Raw genomic sequence first — 21679 nt, forward strand, 5'->3', positions numbered from 1 at the left:
CTGCCAAACGAGACGCAGCAGCTATTTGGCTATTATGGGAGGCATGTAATAACAGTTACCTCCGCCTAACTACCTGTAAAGAAAATAAAATTTCTCTGCAGGAAAAACTAACCCAATTGGAAAAAGGGATAGAGAATTGGAAAGTGGTGGCAATAAACTCACAAAGCCAGATGGAAATAATGAAAGAGGCACTCCAGGAATACAAAAAGAGTGAAAAAGTTAACTCTGCAGAGGCTGGAGGGAGGCAGGTAAAGGGGGAGAAGGTCCTATGTATGGCACCCCCAGGCATAATTACAAAGAGAAAGAGTAAAAAAAAAAAGTTAACTCTGCAGAGGCTGGAGGGAATTAAGCAGCTAAACTTTGTGAAAATGTTAAAAAGGAAAAAAAAGTGTTAGAGAAAGAGCATTCTTGGTTTCTTTGCAGCCATTCTGAGGGAAAAATGGGCCCTTTTCCAAAGGAATGTCTGTAAATTAGCCAGGCAAAAGAAACTGATTAAAATCATTTGACTGGACAATTTAGTCAAATTTGCTAAAAGAACATAAGGGGGTTCTATTGGAACTTAACTGCCTCAAATGTATAAAGGGAATGTAAGATGTAAAAAAACAGAGCAACGTGGAAGGGATGTTAAAGAAAAGAAAATGTGTATGTATCTATCTGTGTGTGTGTATATGAATGAATGTGTGAAGAAATATGAGATTGAATGGAATGTTATAGCTATAACTAACTGCTTACTATGATTCTTTCTGTATTCACAATAAATGTGGTATTTTGCCTTTTTCCCTTTAATAAGATCCTGCTGGTTTTTAATTTATTGGTACAACACAACTGAGAAGAAGGCTGGATTATGGCTTTCAGACATAGCCTCATGGCAGGCAGTTCTCAATGGCATTTGTGCACATGGTAGGCACTTTGCCTCTGGAAGTGCTGGGGGAAAGCACAAAATCATTGTTTAATCCTATTACAGACAAGTGTATGCTACCCCACGCCACCCTCTCTCTGCTGTCCAATGCTCAGGGGAACAGAGATTGAGCACTGGCCTCATATCACTCCCTTTCCTTTGGGGAGTCTAAAACTGACTGATCATCCTGGGCCTCTGGCCAATGTAATTTGGGGTAAGTTTCTATATTTGGGGTGAAAAAGAAAGAAATACTTCTCTGATAAATTCATTTTTAAAAGGCATATGTTTGAAGATGCTTAGATGTTTGGAGCATGAGACTAAGACCTGGGGAGATGGATTAGTAGGCAAAATGCAGGTACAGCAAAGTAAATAAAACTATCACATGGCTGTGCATATACATAAATACATTTTACTTGTATGTTAACTGCTTTATATATGAGATTTTTGCTTACTTTACATAAATTATAATAGCAATAATATGGAATAAATTATTTGTTATTTATATAGATGTCATGAGCATTTCCATAGGAGTTTAACATGGATTAATGTGAGGAAGTATTTAAATGCTTTATCCCTTAGATCAAGAATTTTAGATGTCCTACATACAGAATAAGTTAGTATTCCAAAGGTTAAAAAGAACAGTGGGACAAATTCTGCAGCCCCTACTTGGGTTATACTCTCACTCCCATTGAGGAACATGGCAAAACTCCCACTAAATTCAATCCTACTTTCATTGTCCATCAGCCATGACTCAGACTAAACTCCTATTGACCTCAGTGGGAGTTTTGTCTGAGTAAAGACTAAAGGATTTGCCACAGAGACAATATATTATCTAAAAGTTTTACAGTTGTCACTTGTACTGTCTGAACCCTGGTTTTCAGAAGTGATAATAATCTGCTGCCAAAGAAAAATGCCTTACATGCTATAGGGCATTATCTGTAGGAGAAAAGAACCCTTTCTAGTAAAACCAGATTGAAATCAGTTCAGGTAATCTTGTGTGTGTGTATGGGGGAAATTACAAATGATGGTCACTGATGGGTTTCTATTGCATACATATACAAGTAGAGTCAAGCCTTCCCCCCCTTAAAAAAGTTTTGAGAAAACTATAGTAAAAACATAAACCAAGCTGTATATACAAAAATACACCATCACAAAACATTTGAGACTTCATTAATTACTCGGCTCTAGGAAAGAACACCTTAGCATGAGTAAAAGGGGAAGCCAAAGGATAACCAGTGTCAGCTCTTCAATTTTGGGGGCAGTTCTATGCTGAGGTATAGCTCATGTAGATAAAAGCAGCCTAGGGGTTCTTTCCGTGAAGGTTCTTCAGGTTTTTTATTGGTGAAGGAAGAGGGAACAATAATACTTTTTCAGCCACACCCCCTCCTTGATCCCCTTCCTGCACTAAGCTCATGAAACTTACAGTGGGGATTCTGTACAGAAAGAGTGGCACCTTTCCAGAAGCATCGCACTTTCTCTCAGTTCCTGCAGCTGGGAATTGTTGGATGTCTGAACCTTCTGCTGACAGAAGCAGAAATGATATGGCTCACTGGGAGGGCAATATGGCTGCAGAGGCTTTCCTAGCTGTTGCCGTGGCCTATAAGATCTTCTTTATGGGTAGTTAGTTCTATGTATCGTTTTTGCATATTCCTTAACTTTTATAAAAAGACCTCCAAGTCTCACCACTGGCTCTTCTGCACCACATCAAATACAGCTTCTGGTTCTCACCTTTAAGTTCTTTCACAATTTAGCTCTGCCCAACTTATCCATTCTTATATGTTATCACACTCTTCCTGTCCCTTCCACTCTACAACATTGCCAGCTTCCATTGCTCATTTCTTTCACAGGCACCTCCATGGTTTCCTCCATGCTGCTTCTTATGCACAGAACACAATAGAATCATAAGACTGGAAGGGACCTCGGGAGGTCAGCTAGTCCAGTCCCCTGCACTCATTTTCATTTAGGCCACAAATCTGCCCACTTTCAAATACTTTGAGACCTCTTTTACTGTAATGCCTATAGAAAACTGCCAATTTATAACTGGTAATTGAATGGACAGTAGAGGACTTACAATATTGTATCTTTTTGTATATCTTAAATTTACTGTTTAAAATTAGCCTCTTCAAAACCAGCTAGCTGTGCATATATCTGGCCTAAGAACCTGAGTTTATGTATTAATGTTTCTCTTGTCTCACTTCCTTCCTTCAACTTGATTTTTACAATCACTTGTGTCTTCTTTTAAATAGATAATACATTTTTGGGAAAAGGGACCATCATTTACTCTGTGTTTTCACAATATACAAACAGGTGATTGGACTAAATACAAGGACAACACGGTGAAATTCTACAGGAGGTCAGACTAGATGATCTAATAATATGTTCTGGCCTTAAAAATCTATGAATACATAGCATGGTGTGGCCCCAATTCTGAGTGGTGCCTCTAGATACTGCCATAATAAAAATAACAGCAAGTATTTGAAAACTCATACCTGAAAAACTATTTCAGTAATTTATCTATCATCTTTAGGGACTTTTGTGGAAATTATTTTTAAAAAGTGTGTGGTGAGCAAAGCACCATAAAAATAGGGAATATATGTGGTTTTGCAGCTAATTTAATTCCTTTTTTAAAATCTGCCTGCACATGCAAGTCCTCCAATTTCCCTTCCTCCTGGGATGAAGCAAGTCACAGATGTATAGAATAGCTGGCAATTTAATAATTTAAAAATATAAATTTAAGCTCAAGTACACAGGAAATTAGTAGTATAAAAGATTAATTGTTAGTAAGCGTGCAGGGGGTAATGCAAACAAGATCATTTAGAGACGGATCATAGTGCTCTGAGCAAAGGGCTCCTCCCAACCTTCAATCACAGAAAGAGGCACTCTCATATATGGGCTTCAGTCACCACTGTAGGGTGAACGAGCACTGGACAAAACCCACTGCTTCTCTGTTATGCAGTTTCGTGGATCCAACCTGTGCAGAAACTCACTGGCTGTTCGCAAACCATAGCCCCAAATCCACCCTGTACTGCAGAGCAGAGAACAGTTGCAGAGTGCACAGGTGTGTGTGGGCCCACCCACAGAAATGATCACCCACCATGAAGCAGAAACCCAGCTTTCCACTCTGTTTCGGGCCTTGTGCTTCTGCATAAGAGAATATATACATTGAATATATACCTCACAAGCTCTATTCTGCAGTTCTGCAAAGCTTTTATGCACATGCTTAAGTCCCATTCACTTAAATGGGACTACTCACATGCCTAAAATTAAGTATTTGTTTACATGCTTTGTGGAATTGAGGCTATTGTTATTAACAGATCTAATTAAATTTCATGGATTATAGAATTCCAAATAATATAGCTGACTTTAAAGACATATCAAATGGAACCTTCAGGTAATAGAAGAGGCAAAAATATAAGTATCATATTATGTTCTCCTGACATTAGAATTTTTTAATCTATGTGCTGTAGTCTGTCAAACAATTATTGTCTTCAGAACTGGTATCATGATAAGATACAGAAAAAGCATCAGAATAGAATTGATTGAGGTAGAATCCTGTCTAGATTGTGTCTATTTAGGGTTGAATACATGAATATGTGTCTGAAATTTTCTCTATCGAGATACCAAGTAAAGTGATACCATCTAGCAATGTGGGTCCTGTCATTTCTAAATAGAAAGATTATTTCCAATATTATGTAACAAAATGCTTCTCTCAGCTAGTCCCTTATTGATAGAGATTTTTGTGACTTTCAGGATTTCATTTTCAAAAATGAAAATGTACAGTTAAGTATACATATTTGCTGGCCTAGTTTGTGTGAGCAGTTACCACAACGGCATGTTTAAAGTAGGCATTGCACATGCAGGTAGCCAGTTATTCATGCACGCAAATAACTGATTTGTGTGCAGAATGCTGGCGATTACTTATGCAAATTACATGCAAGATGGTGTATGAGAGTTTTTGAAAATCAAGTTCTCAGACTAGTAATATGTTCCTTAGACAAATAAGAAGCATAAGCATTAAGGGCTAGATTCACAGAGGGACTTAGGCACTGCGGTGCTCAGACTTGCACCGCCTAAATTGCAGATGTCTAGAAAAATCACAAAACCTGAGTCAGGTGCTCAGGCTTTCTGTACAATGGGAGTTTGGCACATAATTCTGGACTGGAGGGAGGCAATTATCTCTGCTTGGAATTCTCACTAGTGAACCCTCTCTTAGAGTTAGGTGCCTGCGGTGTGTCTTGCAAGAAGGGAGGGGGAGCTGGATCATAACTTTTAGCCCAGTGGTTAGGGTACTCACCTAGGGTGACCAGACAGCAAATGTGAAAAATTGGGACAGGGGGTAGGGGGTAATATGAGCCTGTCCCAATTTTATAAGAAAAAGACCCAAAAATTGGGACTGTCTCTATAAAATCGGGACATCTGGTCACCCTATACTCACCTGAGATGATGAGAGACAGTCCTCATTCAAGTGCCCCCTGGACACTAATTTATAGGGGTTCTAATTTCAGTTTTGATCAATTCCAAAACATATGGAATAGTACCTTCTTATTTTAAAACAGAAAGTGGAGTCAGAAGCTGAGATATACCCAGGCAAAATTCATCCCTGATGTAACCGTATTCACTTCAACAGCATTACACCAGGGATGTATTGGGCCCGCTAAGTTTAGTGAGGGTAAGGTAAAAGTTACAGGTCATAAAGTGAACTAGTTGAAATTTGTGTGTGGGGTGAATCCATTTCCCACTAATTAACTGTAGCATTAAGATATATTGTATTTAGTAGAATGGAAAAAATAAAACAGATTGGAATTACGTTTCAGTAAAGAAGTTACACTTTTCATAAAGGTTTCAATCAGGGTAGGGTCAGGGAGTTTAAAACATCTCCCTAAAGTTGGCATTACCGACAATCATGTAAGTACTGAAATAAATTCATATTTTCCCCTTAGCTGAATAAAGTTACTTTTGATAGAGAGACTTCTTCCATGGAATGAATCCTCATTTGCTTCCAGGATCCAAAGCTTAAAGAAGAAAAAGCCTGAGGTAAGTTACTGTTTTGTTACAGTGGGTGGGGCATGGAAATAGTTATTTTAAACTTGTTGCTTTGTGCTGGAAGTAAGAATTACAATAGAATAAGACTAGATAGAGGTTTGTTTGCCTGATTCCCTACTGTCTCACACCCTGTCTAGTCATTTACACCTGTGTAATTTGAATGTAAAATGACCACCAGATCAAAATTCTTCATTCACTTTAGTTTACACCTAGTTTGCACAGCTGTAAATGACTACACAAGGGCCAGGCACTGGAAATTCAGTCTCTGCAAGTTTCTGATATCTTGGACTATATGGGTTTGATAGTGGCAGTGGGGAAACTTGTTATAACAGAATTAACCAGGTTCAGTTATGTATTGGATGTCTAAAAAGTAATGGATTATGGGCCAAAATAAGTGAATTTGCGTGAGATTAAGTAGGGCATTTTTTGTTCCACATTTATATTAAGAACAGATATATCTTAAAGAACAAATGTTTTCAATAGGTACAAACATTTGGATAAGATATTCCTTTAAACAAAGCTTAGGCAAGCTATCACAGTAAAGGGGAGGTTGCAGCTAATTAAACCTGGTAAAGCAGTTAGTGTAAAGTTAGGTCATGTACCTTATTTAAATTGATTGGGATGAGAGCACTTAGGTATTTCACAGTAGTGGGTCATTTTAAAAAGAGGAACGATATATTTTATGCGGTAAATATTAAGAGTAAAAGTTTTCTGATTTGTTTAAATTTACCTTGTAACCAGATACTTGGCTGCAATTTATTCTTTTTATGTTGCAATTTGGACACTGCTTTGGAATTTTTGCCAAATATCACCTACAATACAGCACTTGTTTATAATCGAGTATCTGCTAGGATTACAGTTGTGAAAATGTGAGAACTCTTTTGTGAGCACAAAGGGGCGTTTCCCCTGGCCCATATTTGGCCTCTGTGCACACCTTTGTCTTTTTCTCAACCTCACCCACATTGCACTGTGCACACACATAAGTCTTCAGCTTTTTAACAGCAGGTATAAAATGCATATCTGGGGTTCTGCTGAACATACCACATCTGCAAGATAATTTGTTTGTTGTAAACATTTTAGTTGTGAGGTAAATCATTTTTGAGATTTTTTGTTTGTTTTGTGCCATGTACTATTTTTAACTCTGTTTTGTTATGTACACTTACAATGGATAAAGTTGTATGTATGTGTGAGAGAGCCAAAGAGGAGGACTGCCCTTTGGGTGGAGACTTGGTATTACATCTTTGTAATGTAGGGAGTTGCCATTTTAGATTTCTCTTGTAGGGTCAGGACGCTTAAGGAAGGAGTAAAGAAGTGATTTAAGTTCCTGTGAGGAACAGAATTATCTACTTACATTATACAGTAAGTACAAACCCTTTTAATCTTTTGAAACAAGCTTCTATATAAACTTGTTTTGTACAACTAGAGAGGTTCAGGTGTAGGCATTTCTTTCTAGTAATGCTCATAAATTCTTTGTTTTGCCATTTAACTGGAAAAAATCTTTTAAATGCTGGGATGAAGGAAATACCTTGGATGGATGATGCAAAGAGGAGTAAATACTTCATCCTCTTTAAAGGTGATGTAGCGGCTATTGTCCTCTGCTGGCATTGTGCTCTTACTGGCGGTGGTACTTCTCCATATTTCTCCTAACCTGTGGCTATATGCTGCCACAATTAATTTATTCTTACGTTTTCTATTTTTAGTGGTTTACTATACAGTATGATATGTGAATTAAAACAAAATAAATTCAGAAATAGGAAACTTTAGAAAATAGGAATTGCTGTACCAGACCAGTCCAATTCCACGATCCATCTGATTAATAACCTCTCTGACCGTGGCCACAACCAGATGTTTTAGAATAAGTTACAGGAAATGCTACAGTGGACAATTATGGAATAAACTTCCCAAAAGGGAAGTTTTTTCCGAGCTGTCTCTGGTAGTGGTTGGTTTGTGTCCTGAAGTAGAAGAATTTATATCCCTTATAAAAAAAATTATCCTCTGTAATCCATATATAACTAATACTTTTTTGAATTTTATTAAACTCTGAGCTTCTAATTTAATTTTACAATCAGACAAAATAGAAAACAAACAAACAACAAAACCAAGAATTGTGAGACAGTAAATTTCACATACCAGTGAATGGCAAAAGTGGGACCCAATCCTGCAGCTAAACTTAATTTGACTTCAGAATCATGACTGGCTTTGTAATGTGCACTGGAATTTATAAAGCAACAATGTAGGTAATAATGTAGATTTTCTAAAAGCATCAAGCACTATAAGTTCTGCATGACTACATTCTCTTCGAGGCGGAATTCCTCTGTAGAACTATTTTTCAATATTTTCATTATTCAAACGAGTCTGAAGGTATATCTGCTTTATCGGTAGCACTGTGCCATAAAGGTTTATGAAATTGACTGTACGTATGAATGTTTGCCAGTAGTTTTAAAATTAATTGATTTTACATATAGTATAACAGAATATTTCTGTCTACAGTAGAGAAACTTCTTAGTCTGCAGCATAAATGAAAATACATCCATATAGCTATTTACTCAGGCAAAATACAATAGGATTAAAATGCTAAATTTAATTTTTGTCTTTAGGTGCTGTTTTAGAAAACTAGCCTCTAACCAAGAATAAAAATTGTTGTCAGAATAATATGCGAACAGGTAATTTCTTGTAAGTTTATTTTTACTCAGATGTTTATTTATAGTTCACTATAGTTGCACGGATTACAACAGGTAGTGTTAGATTGTTGTGGCTTCTCCTGAGAGCCAACTCTACTCCTGGGGCAGTAGACTAGTGTTTTCAACTTTGTAAGAAGGGATTGCATTGGCCAATCTTAATACCTCTCAGAAGTTCTGGGGTGGGCTGGCATATGGCCCAGGACTTCTTATAAAAGGAGGCAGGACAAAGCAGATCCTTTCTAATTTACCACCTGACAGTTTTGAGTTCTTTTTCTTTTTTATTCACATGATTGCAACTTTAGGGCAATGTTTGTTGGGTAAGGAGTAGTTAGTTTAGCCCAGGGGTGGGCAAACTTTTTGGCCCGAGGACCACATCTGGATATGGAAATTGTATGGTGGGCCATGAATACTCACGAAATTGGGGGTTGGGGTGGGGGGGTGAGGGCTAGGGCTGGGGATAAGGGATTGAGGGTGCAGGAGGGTGCTCCCAGCTGGGACCGAAGGATTTGGAGGGAAGGAGGGGGATCAGGGCTGGGTCAGGGGGTTGGGATGCACAATGTGGTCAGGGGTGCAGGCTCCAGGCGACACTTACCTCAAGCAGCTCCCAGAAGCAGCGGCATGTCCCCCCTCCGGCTTTTACGCGGAGGTGTGGCCAGACAGTTCTGTACTCTGCCCTGTCCGCAGTCACCGCCCCTGCAGCTCTCGGTTCCTGGCCAATGGGAGCTGTGGGGGCAGCGTGCGGCGCCCCTTGGCTGCCCCTATGCGTAGGAGCCTGAGGGAGGACATGCCACTGGTTCTGGGAGCCGTGCAGAGAGGGGCAAGCCCTCAACCCGACTCCCCAGCTGGAGCACCGGAGCGGGGCAAGCCCCGGGACCCCACTCCCCCGCTGGAGCTCGAGGGCCAGATTAAAACATTCGGAGGATTGGGGACAAATATACGTGTGGCGAGGAGGTTTCTATGGGGTTAGGTGGTGTTGAGGATTTTTACCCCCCAACACATAGGGCACTCTGGCCCAAATTTTCAATGGATACAGATAGAGGTGTCAGAGTAACAGCCGTGTTAGTCTGTATTTGCAAAAAGAAAAGGAGGACTTGTGGCACCTTAGAGACTAACCAATTTATTTGAGCATAAGCTTTCGTGAGCTGTAGCTCACGAAAGCTTATGCTCAAATAAATTAGATAGAGGTGTGCATACAATTTAGCAAGTGTCTGACCAGAATATGCACACACAGGGCCCAGTACATGAGCACAAGGCTGCTTGGAGATGTGCACGTGCATACACCTATGTGTGCATATAAAGTGTTGAATATGCCAATTTGAAACTGTAGGTCTTAGTTATATGAGTAGGTCTTAGTTATATGAGTACTTAGAGGGTACACTATCGCCTCTTCCACTTTGAACCACTGCTGTGTTAGGGCTGCAAGAATCAATTTTGCTTAATTTTGGTTCAATAAAGTTGCAACTGTTTGACCACTTTCTAAATAAAATGTGTTGGCCCACCTTTATTTTCTTTCCCCAGCAAGTAAAGCAATATATCAAAATACAAATATACATGACATAGAATATCCATAGAATGTTGGTGCCATTTCTACAGTGGTATTAATTGGAAAAGTTGATGACAATATCCAATTATTTATTTATAATCTAGATTGATATTGATAATGTTTCCCTCTCATCAACATTTATCTTGTATGACCTTTCTGTCTTGGTAATACTAATCTAACTGTAGAATACATTTGACTCTCCAAGCTTATAATTTGAATTTTTAGATTAAAGCAGTTTATTAACTTCACTTGTAAAAAGGCATAGCTAGGTCTTTCAAAATAAAACACAATATTTCCTAACAACAAATTTAATAGACTCAGAATAAAAATAGAGATAGCAATTCAGGTTAGATGAGTTTATTTTGTCAGCAAAGTGTACTACTAGCTAGATGAACTGGCAGGTCTTGTTGTTAAAACAGTTTATCTCTGCAAAAAGTGTCAAGCTATACTCCACCCTCTCTGATGCTAAAGTACCTGGGTTCCTACCTGTATTAGAACCCCTTCTGACACTCATATAATACTTGTATTACAGTATTCCAGATCACTGACTATAAGCTTAAAGGGGCAAATTTTGGCCCTGTATGCTCAAACTTGACTTCTGTTGTCACTGGTGAGAGTTGTGCATGCCTAAGGGCAGAATTTGGTCAAAATTATCTAATGAGGTGACCATGAATTGTGACATTGATTGCAATATTTTTTCTTGATATTATAGCATCTTGTATTTTATTTTATTCTTTCATTTATTCAAAATGTGTAGGCCACTTTACATAGTGTCACTTAATAAACAGCAACAAAATACTATTTGCTCAGATCAGAATGACTGAAAAGTACAAATGGATTGATGATGAGATACTTGACCCACATGAGTGTAAAGGTATTCTCTAAATAGCCCGCTTATTGGCAGTTACTTTAAACAAATGAAGGATATATTTTTTTCCCCTTCATTGCAAGTAGTGGCTCTGGAGAGTGGCAGTTTATCCAGGAATTTAGTCTGTGATGAGATTCCCTGAAGAACTGGTTTTGTTGATGTTACTGTACTCTCAAGAATGACAATATTCATTATTGTAATTTACACCCACAGCCACAGAGTATTATACTCAAATTATTCAAATGGATTATTTTGCCACACACTGTCTCTCTCTCTCTACACGTCTCTCCCGCTCCAGAGTTCCTGAGGCATTTTGCCATGGAGTGGAGGCATATCTAGTGGGACTGCAGAGAGGGCTGATGTTCTGTGTTCTACAAGAATATCCTGTAGATCTCAGAACATTTGGGAGGTTGGCTGTGGCATCAACTACTCCTAGGTCCTCCTCCCCCATGGCAGCATGGCTCTTGAGTAAGCCAGAGCCTTTGCCTTACTTTTACTTATAGAGTAATAAAAGACTACTTGCTGGGCATGACTCTAGGAAGTTAACAAGGATCTCATTAACTCTCACAAAAATTTTCGTGAGGGTATGCCAGGAGATGATGCCCCTTCCCTCCAGCAGTTTCAGAGACAATAGAGTAGGATTTCTACTTTTTTCATCCCCTCCTTTCATCAGGAGATGACATGACCCCAAATCTGGTTATACTGACATATCTACATGGAGATAATAAAACATATTTAATTTATTTACAGCTTCTGTTCAAAAAGACTTGTTAGTAAATTTTCTCTTTAGCTGTTTTCTCCCCGCCCCTCACACCATATAGTAAATGGTCTGTACACACAAGTGTAATACTTGAAAAGTTCTCAATAGTAAGCTTGCGGTAAACAAATTGTCAATGTGTATTATAAGTATAGAAATCATCCTGGTTAAAAATAAAATTGTATTTTATTTTTGACCTTAGTGTGAACATATAGAGTTAAGTTGTGCCCGGTCTTGTGAAGATGCACAAGGATGGAGAGGGCACAAAGAGCTTTCTGTCCCCCTGATAATTTGCACTGGGTCTGTGCACAGTTCTGATCCTTGCACACTGAGCACGTGGACATGGGGGTTGAAATCCTGGCCCTGTTGAATCATAGAATCATAGAATATTAGGGTTGGAAGAGACCTCAGGAGGACATCTAGTCCAATGCCCTGCTCAAAGCAGGACCAACACCAATTAAATCATCCCAGCAAAGGCTTTGTCAAATCGGGCCTTAAAAACCTCGAAGGATGGAGAGTCCGCCACCTCACTAGGTAACCCATTCCAGTGCTTCACCACCCTCCTAGTGAAATAGTGTTTCCTAATGTCCAACCTAGACCTCCCCCCACTGCAACTTGAGACCACTGCTTCTTGTTCTGTCATCTGCCACCACTGAGAACAGCTTAGCTCCATCCTCTTTAGAACCCACCCTTCAGGTAATTGAAGGCTGCTATCAAATCCCCCCTCACTCTTCTCTTCTGCAGACCAAATAAACCCAGTTCCCTCAGCCTCCCCTCGTAAGTCATGTGCCCCAGTCCCCTAACCATTTTCATTGCCCTCTGCTGGACTCGCTCCAATTTGTCCACATCCCTTCTGTATTGAGGGACCAAAACTGCAATACTCCAGGTGTGGCCTCAGCAGTGCCGAATAGAGGGGAATAATCACTTCCCTTGATCTGCTGGCAATGCTCCTACTAATACAGCCCAAGATGCCATTGCCTTCTTGGCAACAAGGGTACATTGCTGACTCATATCCAGCTTTTCGTCCACTGTAATCCCTAGGTCCTTTTCTGCCGAACTGCTGCTTAGCCAGTCGGTCCCCAGCCTGTAGCGGTGCATGGGATTCTTCCTTCCTAAGTGCAGGACTCTGCACTTGTCCTTGTTGAACCTCATCAGATTTTTTTTTGGCCCACAGCAAATTCCTGTTGAAGTCCACAGCAAAACGCCCATTGATTTTGAAATCCTAGCCCCATTTAATCCAATGGAAATTTTGCCATTGACTTAAACATGGCCAGGATTTCACCCAGGGTCTCCACTGCCAATTGCATCACTATATAACCCAAAGAGGACAGTGAGAGGGCAGAATTTGTAGTGCCAGCCCAGTGTACTGTATGGATATGGTGCATACTGCACCTCTTCCAAGAATATAGCAATGGCCAAACTCTCCTGGTGCTCCTGGAAGCATTGTGCCCACTTAGACTGCAATGCCTGTGGGAGCGCTCCCTGTTGTGGGATGTTTTAACACCACTTGCTAGTGCGGATTGTTGTTCGCAGCCACAGTTTTGGCCCAGGGGAGTTACAAGTGAGTTACATTGGCTATTCCAAAAGAGTAGATATGAAAATGAAAATCAAGATACCTTCTTCCATAATAGTATATTTTGTATGCACTGCTGAAGGCACATTTTGCCATACGCAAACAGTAGGCATTCTGCAGTCTCATTTTCAGATATGGCTGGAAATAACAGTGAAAATAATCACACCTAAAGTGTGAGATAACACATGATTCTCAGGTTTGTGATGTCACAGGCCTGTTCTATTCCTGTTTTAAAGGAAATGCTTGGGTTTAATGAGTGAGATTAATAAAATCTCTCTCACACACATATATATGGCTATATACTCACTTGCATATACCACCCACCCACCCACCTACCCCAGTTTTAAAAACATGGACTTCTTACTAGGATGTCCAAATCCTGCATTTGGATGCCCAGATTGGGATTTAGGTACATAAAATGGACAATTACATCTCTAAATTCCAATCTGAGCATCCAAATGCTGGATCTGGATAGCTTATTAAGGAGCCTACACTGAAAATTCATGTTTAAAATCAATCATGAAAAATGTACTCTTTTGAAATTACATTATAAGAAACAAATGTAATTGTTTGGAGAAATCTTATATTGCAGTTTCTCCACACAAGTATTAATGAACTAGCTCCTCAGCTGTGCCAGAATGGTGCTTGGTGCAGCTGGGTGGCCCAAAGTTGGCTGGAGCCAGCAGGGGGATGGGTCAATTTTCACTGAAGGTTGGAGCAGCCTAAAGGCCCAAGGGGCCATTCACTGCCAGGGACAGTTAGACTGCAGCAGCACTCAGGCCATTCTCCCCTTTCCCTGGCTGCACTGGGAGGAGGGGGAGTATAGTGTTGTCTGTACTGCCTCCACATATGTGGATTCCTGTATACTGCAGGAATCCCCATATAGCTGTTTTTAAAGCTGCTTTGCACCACTAGAGCAGTGCAAAGCAGTCTTGATAAGGGCTACCATCTGGCCCAACATATTTACTATGCTCCCCAAATGTGAAAGCCACGAGGAAGATTTCAAAGCTCTGTCACTCCTTACTAATGGAACTGCTCCCACTTCCTCAAACTTTAAGCCTGCCTTCTGATATGCTGGTATATTTGCTATATATTTTGTAAAATCAGCTTTAGAACTTGTATTCACAGTTACAATCACTGATTTTATTAGCTACATGGTGGTACATACCAATATGTTGGAGAGTAAAACTGTCCCTTATTAGTTTCTAGTATTTTTAAGCCAGTTGTATCTTTTGTGTTATAATTTAAAGAAAACAACAAAACAAAACCCAAATCACCACATGGTATAATTTTTTCACATCTTGATTCCTCCTGAGTAACACAAATCTCTCTCTTTGTATCTGTTCTTTTCAGATCATGAAGAGCTCTGTGGCACCAGTTATGGATCTTTTTGTCTAAATGGCGGGATTTGTTATATGATCCCTACTGTATCCAGTCCATTTTGCAGGTGAGTGAAATTTAAGTTTGTATGTTCACACATTGGATTTAGCTATTGGAAGGCCGGATACTATGCTAGTTTAACAATATTTCTTTAAAGAAATATAGCATGTTAGGTGAAAATGTGTATGTGTCCATGGCTGTTGTAAAGATGTTTGTATGTGCAAATTCAGCAGTTCTTGATCATGTGGTTTAATGTTAATGTTTCTGTCTGGTCCATGGAAAGGGCAATGGTTTCAAACCCTGTGTATGCTTGGGGAAAAAAATTGGTGGATGAGGCAGTACCCATTTAGGTACTCAGAATTCAGATTGGTATCTATAATTCAGAGCTTTATACTCCCCTCCTCTTATGCAGTACAGAAGGGAGAAAAATGCCCTTAATCTCACAGAGAAGAGCCTGGAGGAAGGGCATACAGAGAGGCAATAATGGATACAAGTGTATTCCCTCCTCTCCTACACATTATATAGCAAAGTGTTATAATATAAAAAGGGTGTGGCTTGAACAAAATAGGGAGGAGACAGCATATTTACTTTGGGGGGGGGGGGGATGATGTAATGGAGGCCAAAAGCATAAGTGAAGGCTGTTTGTGCTCTATGAACCCAATTAAAAGAATCACAAAGCACAGCTTCAGGGGGACAGCTAAAAAAGCCACTTGACAAAAAAGCAGCATAGTAGCTGTGTATGCTCTGCTCATATGACAGAGGTTTATAGTGCTTGGGGAAAGCTAATACGTGACCTCCAGGAGGGGATCATGTAACAGAATGTGGAAAGACATAACACTGCCTATCTTTGCAGATAAGATCTCCCCTTCCACATGTAAAAACAGCTGCTATCTATTTGCCAAATCACCCATCAGAGACACAAGAAGAAAAGGTTACCCAGTATATTATTTTAGGTCTGCTTTTGCTAATTTTAAACTATTCTTCATTTGAGATAAGTGAACTGGCTAACTTAAATGGTTCAATTGGCAAGCTGGCACTTAACTGAAAGCTTATGTTTATGGATGTTAGAACATTAGGGCTCTCTTTCTCTCACGTTTGGTGACTTCTGTTCCCCATTCCCTGGTGGCTTCTTTCAGCCTTCAGATGTAATAGGAGTAATGGGTTGAAATATTTAGGAAGAAAAAAACAAAACAGAAAAACTTCTAATGGTGAGATCTGTTAAAATGTGAATAATCTCACTTTGGACATTCCAATCTAAAATAGACAAAATTCTGAAGATTAAACTGCAGGGAACAATCCTGCATTGTTTTTTAAGGGATAATTATATGATCTCATAAAAGTTTTACATTTCTTACTTTTATATTTTCTAGCCACAGTAGATATGCATATATTAACTATTTCTTCTAAAATTATTAGCAGTGGAATAGTTAATAAAGTTGACATTTTAATCAGCATAATTAAGCTTCAGAATTAACTTCTACTGAAATAGGTCAATCCACCTCTCAGCTATTGTTAAAGAGGTCAATAGATTCAGCAAAACAGTGCTGCTAATTGTCACATTTGAAAGATTTCAGCCATAAGGGTTAGAAACTTAATTTATTTTAAATGAAAACCTAAATTCTTCTGAAATTTACAGGCCCACAGGAGAACTATTAAACCACTGTTATGGTCCATTCTGTCTCTCTTCTAGCCCTGTTACTAATTGGTTCCTGAATTTTCAAAACCTTGCATGAGATTTTAGCCATATAATTCAAATCAATGGAAAATGCATAGCTAAAACTCTCCATCACACTTTGAAAATTTAGGGATATTACCCGCTGTATGTAGAAGTCTTGTAACTTAAAATTAAAACATCAAATACTTCGACACAGCCCATCAGAACAGAGAATTTTCACAATTGTTAATTGATACATTTTATAGAAAAAAGCAAGAAGAACACAGGGTAACATACATGTGAAAAATTCTTTAACAGGATTTCAGTAATTATTAAATCTTTAATTTTCTAATTTATATGAAGTTAGCCTTTGTACCCTATTTATTTCCAAAGATCTTAATGTGCTATCAATTAATTTATTGTTACAGTGTTGTAGACTTATTGGTTCCAAGATACTAGAGAGACAAGGTAGAAGAAATAATATCTTTTATTAGACCACTTATGTTGGTGAAGAGACAGGCTTTCGAGCTACAAAGAGCCTGACCTGAAGAAGAGCTCCATGTAGCTCCAAAGCTTGTCTCTTTCACCAATAGAAGTTGGTCCAGTAAAATATTGATTTGTGATTTTTAAAAAGTGCCTGTGTCTACATTAAAAAAATTACCAATTTCTTCAAATACATACATCCATTCAAGGTTAATCAAAATCAACAACTTAATCTCCTTCTTACTCCTTGAATTAAGACTCAGTTTTCTTGTGAGATAGGTAATAAATATTCTAACTTTACAGATGGATAAACTGAGGGTCAGAGTGATTAGTAGTGTGCTCAAGGGTGCCCTCCAAGTCTTTTGAGGTTCTACTACCAAATTGAAGATTGGGTGGAAGTAATTTCCCTGCCTGTAGTGGACAGTGTTAAAATTTAACCGTAACTGGCTAAGCTTTGCTAGAGATTACTTATCCTTGAGGCTGAAAACAAAGGAACAGACAAACAAAAACCTTCTGAAGTGCATATTTTTGCCTTTGGAATGTACTAGATTACACCAAATCACAGCTATATTCAGCAAATGTCTCTGGGAAGGATGCATCCAAAAACCTGTAATAAGTCTTCACACAATCAATCCGCAGTTCTATTTCAAATTACACAAATTGAGCACTGTGCTATATCGTCAGTAACTCAAGACCTAGTGCTGGAACCCTTATTCACACATTACTTGACGTAAGTGGGCCTACTCACAATTGTGACCTTAGTATATTTTTCTTGGAATAAAAAAGTACAAACATTTCTAGTGAAATGTACATGATACAAACATTCTGTCACCTCTCTCCTTGATTATGGTTATGACAAAGGGTCTTTGTTCATTTGCTTTTTGCTCTTCCATTTGAATACACTATCCAGTCCCTCATCCTTCTCTGCAAGCACACGCGCCTCTGGTACATGGGTTTATCACATGCTAAGGGAGAACATTTTTGCAGGAAACTCTTGTTAAAATATTCACTGCGCATCACTGAGATTTATCCTTGAGGATAATTGTCCAGCATCACTGAGTGAATCAAATGCAGAGATAAGAATAGAATGTAGGAGTCCCGATTTCCAGGTCATTTGTTCTAGCTACTAGGCCAAACTAACTCACATTATATAATTTAAATTAATGCAGAAGAATTGAAAATAAAAGTCTGTCAAGAAAAATCCTTATTTTTGGTTAACTAGAAAGAAACCCTCCTTTCCAGCATTTTAATCCTCCTTTCCAGCATTTTAATAGCAATAATAAGTAGGGGAAAAGTGGACCATTAAAATTAGATGGTGTCGGTTATACAACTTCAGATACAGTTTCAAAGCATTCTGTCTTAGGAATTGCCTAACCACAATATATAGTGAAGGAGGTGTATCTAATGTGATAACTGTATATTTGGAGTAACAGACTTCCTGAACAATTAATTCTTTAGCAATGCACGCTTGTAAGCATAGGTGATTTCCATTTTAAAAGGGTTCCAAATGGAATCTTATGTAAATCAGATACTGACTGGCACTAGGATATTTTGCAATCTGGAAGGGCAAAAAGCTAATTTCTTTAGAGTATCTCTGTTGTACTCTAGCACTCAAAACTTATTTCTTTACTACCCCATTTCAACTTTGAAGTATTTTTCCTGTATATCTAATTGCTGCTTATCAATTTATATGAATTTAAATAGAAGCATTCTATTTAAGCATATTCTCATTCCAAGCATGTTCCTTAATCAGTCAGAGAAGACGGCTAATTATAAATGAGAAAGGTTCTGTTTACACACAGATATCTGAGTAATCAGCAGCGATGTGAATAGAAATAATAGGAAAAAAAGTGCATCACTGTGCAGTGGAATTAACAAAAATATTTGATTCTTTAAAACTTCCTTAAGACTGACATCACCAAGCAAGTGATCAAATTTTGTGTTTCCTATTCTTGCCTAGCTCCTCAAAGTGGCAGGGACGTGGTGTCACCCTATAGTATAGCCTCCAAGTTGCTCTAATATGACCAGCTGTGGCCAATGCAAAGAATGACTGGAGTTTAGGGTTTCAGAACCATATTTTCCAGGCCAAAGAATGAATCACTGACATGGCACCATTGATTGCAAAGGATTAAGAAAACAAAAATGTGGACCTGAAAACTATTTTAAAAGCGCTTAAAATACATTAATGTAAATAGATAGCACATTGTGATAAATGCCATGTTGCAAGCAGGGTTTATGCAGGATACATGATGCAATATAGTCTGTTGTAACTCTGCAAACTATGATCTGTGTCTAAAGTAGAATTGCATCATCCTTTAAAATAAATATGGCTCTTTTATAGAGGATTTATAGAGAAACTGATAGTTACCGTTTGCTCTTAAATATTTCACAGCTACTTTCACTTGGCAGAAGTGGATATTTGTATGTAATTGAACTAGGGTAGCACAAAAACTTTCTCTGCACAGCATAACATTTTCTGATTCTAAATGCACCTGGCATATGTTAATATATTGTCAGCTGCCATCTTCACTTTGTGCCATTTCTAATACTGGCTTAATTTCTTCAGCAGCCAAAGGTGCACCTGTCGCCATACACAGGGTGAGATTCAACACTGAAGTATCCAATTTAAAAAATATATATAAGTAACAAACACACAGAACATAATGTGAAATCCAAATGCCTCGGGTGTGTTGTAAAGCATGAGGCTGAAAGATGTTTGCTTGAGCACGAGATGTACAGCTGTCCCATTATCATTAACAAGCTGGAGAAGAGTACTAAGCTGTGATTTTGTCATCTGTGGTACAAATCTCATACTAAATTATTTCTTCTTTATTTTATCTTACATCTGTGCAGAGGAATTTGGATGCCCAGTTTTGGGCACTCAGACAAGAAAGGGAAGCAGAATGTGGGCAGTGCATGCTCTTTGAAAATCTCTGTGGATGGGAGTCCAGCTATGGCTGGGGGACCCAATACTGAGAATATCTTTTCAAAGCTTCACTATTATACGGTGCTCTGCTCTCCTGGCATTGCTGTTCTCCTTGTTTCTGAATATCTCTGCCCCTCCCCTTCTCCCAGTCTAGTTTAGATGCTTCAGCAATCCTCTGAGGGAATCTGTGGACTGCACGGACACCATTGTTTCATCAGCATCTGAACAGATAGAAAAGCCTAGGAGATAGAGATCAGGAACAGGAGTTGGTCACTGTTTAAGCTGAATATATCTCTGCTCACAGGTTGCAGAAACAGAAGAAGAAGCAGAGAAGGGGCAAGTTCTATACACTATGGCCATGTTTTAAAATCTTGGGTAGATGCAAATAACTATTTGGGTCCCCAGCAAGGGGCACTAGTGTGAGCGAATTATGTGCCCAGGCAATTTTCACAGCTTGGATTTGGCTGCTCACAAGTTGCTTGAGTATACAGTACTTGGGATTTTCAAAGTGTCCACACAAATATCCTTGGTGTTTAAGGCTGAGCAGAAACAGCCAGCAGGTGCAGTGGTAACTGGCAGTATACTAATGAAGCTTGGACACCCAGTAATGAGCAGTGTAAAAGCAGGTTATTTTCAAGTAATGGCTATTCCCAGTGGAGAGTGGCCAAACTGGTAAAGGTTGGGGTAGGCACAAATGATAAGACAGAAGCAGAGAGGATAAGAGGACAAGAGGAAGCCCAGCTACTGACTGAGGCAATCAAGTCCTGCTCCTAGACACACCATAGCCAAAGCTCCCTCTTGGTCTCACCTTGGAGAGCCAGCGCCAAAGTGGGCCTGATTCCCCTGCTAATCAAGCAGGGGCAACTCCACTCCATGAACAGTTTCAGGGGCCTCCCTCCCCTTGAGAGTCGGAAGAGTATCTGCCTGGGTGGGCAGGCTTTGCCTGCTGCTCTTTTCTCCTTCCATACACGGAGTGCTTTGTTGGAGTGGTGTTGGAGGGCCCTTCAAAAGTGGGTGTTGGTATTAACACCCCATTAAGAGGCAGGCTGTAGCTCACACCTCTCAGAACAATTGTTTCAGGCTCTCTCTAAAGCGGGGTGGGCAAACTACGGCCCGCGGGCCAGATCCAGCCCTTCAGGGCTTTGGATCCAGCCCACGGGATTGCCATCCCAGTGGTGCTGTGGACCCTGCGCCGCTCCCGGTAGTGGCTGGCACCACGTCCCTGTGGCCCTTATCTGTGGGTTCCACACACGAAGCTCCCATTGGCTGGGAACACGCGGCCAATGGGAGCTTCGGGGGAGGTACCTGCAGGCGAGGGTAGCGTGTGGAGCCATCTGCCCCCAGGGGCTGCAGGGATGTGGTGACAGCTGCTTCTGAGAGTGGCGTCGGGCCCCGGCAGGCAGGGAGCCTGCCTTAGCGGTGCTGCTGCCAACCCGGAGCCACTCCAGGTAAGAGGCACCGGGCCAGAGCCCACACCCCAACCCGTCCTGTACCCCACACTCCAACCCCCTGCCCTGAGCCCCCTTGTACACCCTTTACTGCTCCTCCGCCCTAACCCCTTGCCCTGAGCCCCTTCCTGTACACCATACTCCCTCCCACACCCCGCACTCTCTCCCGCACCCCAACCCCTTGCCCCAGCCATACATTCATGGCCCTGCATGCAATTTCCCCACCCAGATGTGGCCCTCAGGCAAAATGTTTGCCCACCCCTGCTCTAAAGTCAGGCAGATGTTATTGCATCAGTAGGCTGCAGATGTTTTATACTGGTCTCAGATAAACAGTGACATTGAAGAAGTGGTCAAGACCCATTGCACATTCCAAAAATACATGACAGGTTAAGCAAAAGAGCCCATGTTGGTGGCACTGGAAAAAT

At 39.9% G+C, this 21679-nt stretch overlaps 1 protein-coding gene across 2 annotated transcripts in view; it reads left to right on the forward strand.

The window, feature by feature from the left end:
- Positions 1 to 21679, forward strand: part of NRG4 (neuregulin 4) — a 66900-nt gene that overhangs the window by 11875 nt on the left and 33346 nt on the right. For both annotated transcript variants that reach the window (XM_074966062.1, XM_074966061.1), the window contains exons 2-5: positions 5839 to 5932; positions 7223 to 7300; positions 8539 to 8604; positions 14717 to 14810. In XM_074966062.1, the coding sequence (XP_074822163.1) occupies positions 8595 to 8604; positions 14717 to 14810 (104 nt within the window). In that variant the 5' untranslated portion in view covers positions 5839 to 5932; positions 7223 to 7300; positions 8539 to 8594. The remainder of the gene's footprint in view (positions 1 to 5838; positions 5933 to 7222; positions 7301 to 8538; positions 8605 to 14716; positions 14811 to 21679) is intronic.

Source organism: Natator depressus, chromosome 10 (assembly GCF_965152275.1).
Source record: "Natator depressus isolate rNatDep1 chromosome 10, rNatDep2.hap1, whole genome shotgun sequence".
In the NCBI taxonomy this organism is placed as follows: domain Eukaryota; kingdom Metazoa; phylum Chordata; order Testudines; family Cheloniidae; genus Natator; species Natator depressus.